Source organism: Hippocampus comes, unplaced genomic scaffold (assembly GCF_001891065.2).
Source record: "Hippocampus comes isolate QL1 unplaced genomic scaffold, H_comes_QL1_v1.1 scaffold130, whole genome shotgun sequence".
NCBI lineage: Eukaryota > Metazoa > Chordata > Actinopteri > Syngnathiformes > Syngnathidae > Hippocampus > Hippocampus comes.
In genome coordinates, this window is record NW_017842057.1 from 2,386,818 (window position 1) to 2,392,740 (window position 5,923).

General features: G+C 42.9%; 1 protein-coding gene across 1 annotated transcript in view; it reads right to left on the reverse strand.

Annotated features, from left to right (window-relative positions):
• arid3c (AT rich interactive domain 3C (BRIGHT-like)) overlaps positions 1-5,923 on the reverse strand; it is a 69,579-nt gene that overhangs the window by 42,759 nt on the left and 20,897 nt on the right. The window contains exon 3 of the mRNA XM_019860880.1: positions 4,443-4,626. Coding sequence (XP_019716439.1) covers positions 4,443-4,626 — 184 coding nt within the window. The remainder of the gene's footprint in view (positions 1-4,442; positions 4,627-5,923) is intronic.

Consider the following 5,923-nt stretch of genomic DNA (forward strand, 5'->3'; position numbering starts at 1 on the left):
ATCACTGAATGCTTGGAGTTGTATAAGGTGAACAGGACCCTAAGAGCCTTCGTTGCGAACTCGATGAGGATGTGGAAAACCACACTTGAAGCCAATGGCAAGCCACTTACCCAAGTGTCCATCAAATGTGGCATGTACCAAGGTGATGCACTCTCCCCACTGCTGTTCTGCATAGGACTGAACCCCCTAAGCCAAGTATATATATATATATATATATACACATTCTGATAGGACAAGAAAAGACAAGTAAATTCGCAATTTACAGCAGCAAAATTTGGAGGGAAGAAAGTAGAAAAAACAGTGTATTTGCAACAAGTATAAAACAAGTATTTGCATGCACAAAATACATTTTAAAAATAAACTGGTCACAGTACAGAATGCAATATAAAAATACAAAATATAAGACAAAAGCATTTTTGTGTATTGCTGCATAAGGTGGCTGTGCTATTTACAATGAGTGAGTGAGGGAGAGTCCAGGTGCGTTTATTGACAGCAGTCGGCAGGAACGAGCGGCAGTACCTCTCCTTCTTGCAGCGCGGCTGTATCAGTCTCTGGCTGAAGGAGCTGCCCAGTGCTGTCATGTTGACCTGGAGGGGTGGGAGGGTCTGTCCATCATAATAATCCTCCTATTGCCCACCTTCTCCAGAGTGTCCAGGGAGCATCCCAGGACAGAGCTGGCCCTCCTGACCAGTCGGTCCAGTCTCTCTCTGTCCCGCGCTGAGATCCTCCCTGACCAGCTGACTATATGTAAATGCCCACCTTTGAAAGTCTACTTTGAAAAATAACAACCATCTTGGATATGTTTGCTAGTGAGAGGCAATTCTGCACTGCCAAGGTGGATCAAGATGATTGTGTGCCCAAATTGTTGAGCCATGTAAAATGATTACCCTGCTCCAACAGTCCAAATACCTCCTGGCATTGATGAAAAATCGTCGTAGAAATTTCAATTGAATGTTTGTAAATGATAATTACAAACACATTATACTATCAGGGCTTCAGGTTTCAGTTCTGAAGATTGAAGTTTTTAATCTCGGAGCCTTTAGCCTTCGTGTGTGATGTTTACATATTCTCTGACCGCTGTGAGTTTAAGCAGTGAAGAAAGTACACACATGGATAATATAACTTCTTTCAATGAATTAATTTAAATTTCGAAAAATAAATAAATAAATGGAGTCTGAGGATGAAATATTTTGGGCTAATACAGCTGACTCCAATTCCCATCCATCCATCCATCCATCCATCCATTTTCCGATCCACTGATCATCACAAGGGTCGCCGGGGGTGGTGGAGCCGATCCCAGCTGTCTTCGGGAAGTAGGCGGGGCACACCCTGAACCAGTGCCAGCCAATCGCAGGGCACACTCACACCTAGGGACAATTTAGAGTGTTCAATCATCTGCCATGCATATTTTTGTAATGTGGGAAGAAACCAGAGTACCCAGGAAAATCCCACGCAGGCACGGGGACAACATGCAAACTCCACACAGGAAGGCCGAAGGATCGAGGATCGAACCCACAACCTCTGCACTGTGAGGTTGACACGCTAACCAATTGACCATCGGGCCGCCCAACAAATACATTTAATAACTTTCAAAACAATTTTTAAATTACCTTGTAATATGGCTGGCCACTATGTTCATTAAACACATCAATAGGTAACTGTCATGTATGTGTCAATGAATGGAATGTGTCGCTTGCATTAATAATGGAAGTATGACGCCATGGCGTTCATAGCCAATGCTATGAAATGAGTTTATCAAGTGAGAATCCACTTTTGATGTGAAAAATGTAATGCCAGATGGTCTTTTGATAGCACAGAATACACTTTGGCAAACGAGTGGATCAGAGAGTGCAGCAGACATGGTGCCCAATCGCTTGCACCAAATAAAGTATGTCCTCAGACCATGCACACATGATGAACAGAGTACTGCTTTGGACCCGCATCTCAACACCTTAAGTGACAAGCACAGACTCCACTCGCACATATCATGACCAGAAAGCCTCTGCCTGCACCGAGATGGTGAAGGTTTTGAGAGTACGCCCAGTTAAGGTCATCTTCCACCCATAGCTGGTTAAAAATACTTGGCATGGCATTGGTATTTATTGTTACCTACCGTAATTTCTGGACTATAAGCCGCGACTTTTGCCACACGCTTTCAACTCTGCGTTTTTTTTAATGAAGGCGGCCTATTTCAAGATTTCCCTAATGGCCGCAAGGGAGCGCTTGAGCATAAAAGGTAAGAGTGAGACAAGTTGATATATACATGTCGAGGAAGACGTTATCATCCTTCACACTGAAAACAACCGGCCATAAGAGGGCGCATTTGACATGTGTTTTGGGCTGCACTGCATCCACCAAAAATGACTGCCAAAAACAGAAAAAAAAAAAAACCTCTCGAAAGACACTGTCATGAAAGTTGACACGAAAGCGTAGATGGTAGAAAGCCAAATGAAGGAATGGTTGATCGAGTCTTTCAGCAAGTGAGGATTTTTTCATAGGGAAAAACAAGCATTACTTGACGGCGAACAGTGACTTTTATGGGTTTTTTTACCAGCCCTATTAGTGTTGTTTTACTGCTGTTGTGCTGCCGCGTTACAGGCACTATATGAAAAGAAAAGTTAAGGTATGTTATTAAAACTTTGAAAACGCTTTCTGTGTACCGTCTTTCTTTGTAAATATCTCGTTAAAATGTGGGCACCTGCAGCTTACAGACAGGTGCGGCTTATGTGTGTACTAAATGTTTTTTTCCTTTAAAACTCTAGTGGGTGCGGCTTTCAATCAGGTGCGCTCTGTAGTCCGGAAATTACAGTACATGGCATGTCCCTATGGTACACGACTCCTCTTCACTGAAATGTTCACTGCACCAGTGGCGGATGCTGGTCTGTCAAGGAGGGGAAGCTCAATTTCGGGCTACATCGGAAAATGTGTCCGTTTATTTATACGTGAATTCTACTCTCCGTTCCTTTTCAAGAAAATGATCTGTGACCCTGTCATACCAACAAGGCGTCTTTTCCAGGGTCTTAACTGGGGTGATATAAGTCAGTCTGCGAACACAAGCAGCTACAATAAAACACACCAGATATAAAAGATTAATCTGCCGCTAGTCGTTTTTAACAAAGAGAGTGTCGCAAAGATGATTAGAAGAAGTCTCCAGTTCAACTCAGAACAGAATGAGAATTGAAAAATGCTCCCATGGATGCCGACACCAGAAGATCGGTGATTGGCTCATTTCACTGTCAATCAAAAAGAGATTCAGCCTCAGACAGATCATCCAATCATCATGCAGAAAACCTGAGCGTCGGGGCCAGCCTAAACGCCCACTGTCCATAGACTCCCAGAGACGCTGCGCGTCCGATGGGCGGGACAAAACCAGCATTTATCCAATGACTTGTCTCGTTTCAATGCATTGGGACAACGGGCTCCGAACTCTCTAGACCAGGGGTGGCCAACCCGCAGCTCACGAGCCGCATGCAGCTCTTTGGCTGGTTCAATGCGGCTCCCGGGCTTTCACACAAGCGTCGAAAACGCCTCGGCAGTGGCGATGCCATTCAAACGAAGGCGCTAAATACACAGAACGTACTACGTCAGCCTATCATCAATCCCATTACTTGATTGACATAGAAGGCAACCAATCAGATGACTGCATCACTGCTCATGCGCGGACAAAGGCGCTAAGTGCTAAGTGCTAAGCTAGTCAGCGAATTACCTCTGATTTAGGTAGGGGTTCCCAATACATCAATCGCAATCGACCCAGAACAAGTAGACTGGTCCCAAGTCGACCGCGAATGGTGTGAGGAAGAAATGGGGGCGGGGGTGTGTGTGTGTGTGGGCGCTCTGGCTGTTGTTTGTCGTGGTGTGCATGCATATGTGCGCGGGCGCATGGTCGTGTGTGTGTGTGTGTGTGTGTGTGTGTGTGTGTGTGTGTGTGTGTGCGTGTGCGCGTGTGTCTCTGTGTGCGCAGATTCGCATACTGTACTAGATGCTTGCACGTGCGCGATCGGGTCGAACGTGGGAGGTTGGTCGCTCCAAAAGTCGATCTTTGGGCAAAGAGGTGTGTGTGTGTGTGTGTGTGTGTGTGTGTGTGCGCGCACATGCATGTGTGGCTCTTTGCAGTAACACAGTAACAAAAATTGCCTCTTAGTCTCTGACTGGTGGGCCACTCCTGACATAAAGCACCATAGCAATTGACAATATCAAGGACCCAACCAGTCACACCGAGTCACAGCATGTTTTAAAAAAAAATGTTAATCAAAAATTAGAGTTTCCATAGATAACTATGATTGTCAGGTAAGGCATTTGAGAGTCGTTTTTAGAACATTCGAAGTTTGAGTGGGATTTATACAAAAGAGAAGCTTATAATTAAGATGAATCCCTTGTGATTATCCGCTGACTTAAGTACATGTTATCAAGCATCTCAAGTGATTACTTCTGCTCATACTCACTGCGTTCGGAGTGTAAAAGCTGCACTGGTAATGGAGGTAGGAAGCTTCAAGCCTTTGGTGATCTCACGCCATATTTTCTTATTGATGACTTCAACTAAGCCGCCTTTTTCAGTGACAAGCTTGTAGAGCGTGTAGAGATCCAACACCTGCTTTGCCATGATAGGAATCCGATTCACTGGGGTCCCTGCAGAAAGCCAACACAATATCAACAATCCATCCCATTAACTTTGGTTCCTCCCATCAATAGGCGTTTGCATCCTGAAAAAACAATTTATCCTAAGTCAGTCAAAGAGCTGATAGCTTTATTCACAGAAAGAAATATGACATCGAAAAAGTTCTACTTCATTATCTGTAGTGACTGGCAATGGTGGCTTTAAATGGTTTGGAATGTGTTGAAACCAACAACTTCACAAATATGTTGTGATAGATTTAACTATTGTATCATACAGAAAAAAAAGAAAATGAAAAAAAGATTTGATGCTTTTTCGCAAACAAAAGAAACTTAATAAGTTGGCTTTGCAATTAAATATCAGCCAGTAAGACAGAATTTCCACTCGTTTTAAGATTCCACTGTGATTGACCCTGAGATAATTAACCTGCATCTTGCTGCTACAGGTCCATTGTGCCTGTTAGATTTACCATAATAGGGATCAATAGCTCCAGAAATTTAGTGCAAATGGCAGTGAGACCTATAGAGTGAAGTGGAGGAGAGTTTGAAGTATCACATCAGGTAGTAAAACCACATCAATTAAGTTCAGTAATGATGGGTTCATTTTGTGGTCCTGGCATGGGAATGAATGAGACTCAATAAAACAGAAGACTGATGTCCCCCTCTCCTCTATAGACAATATCATCAATAAGTCTCAGGCTAAAGAAATTGAAACCAGCAGAAGAGGCATGAGTTAGAACAAAAATTGCATCAGCAGGTAATGAACTTTCATAGAGAAAGGAATTGGCCTAATTAATGGGGGGTGAAAAAAAAAAGCGCGTCCAGTTGAAGACTACTGATCCTGTGAAAGTTCTACTGACCCTTTGACAATAGTAAGTAGCCTGTGACTAGAGCCATCCTATAAATGTGTAAGACTATTGCCTTTTAATCCTGTTTAACACGTTCATAAAATCATATGGTTTTTGCAGTGGCGGACCCTGAGGGCCAGCAAGGCCTTCTCTGCTGGCCAAAACATTCTCAGAAAAGTAAATTTACTTTTCTGAGAATAACATAAATTTGTTATTTTATTTTCATAAATATGTTAACAAAATTATTCTCTGTATTCTTTACGTCATATTATTTCCACTTAGTTGAGTGGCTTTCAATGTTATTTTAAATAACATTGAAAGCCACTCGAAAAATAACTTATTTATTATGGTAGAGTTTTTAACCAATCATATTTCATCTAGCTTGTGTTGCCAGGTTAATTAAACTTGCTCGGGGCCTTCAGATTAAACAGAGCAGGCCCCTGTGCGCTGTAAATGAACGGGCA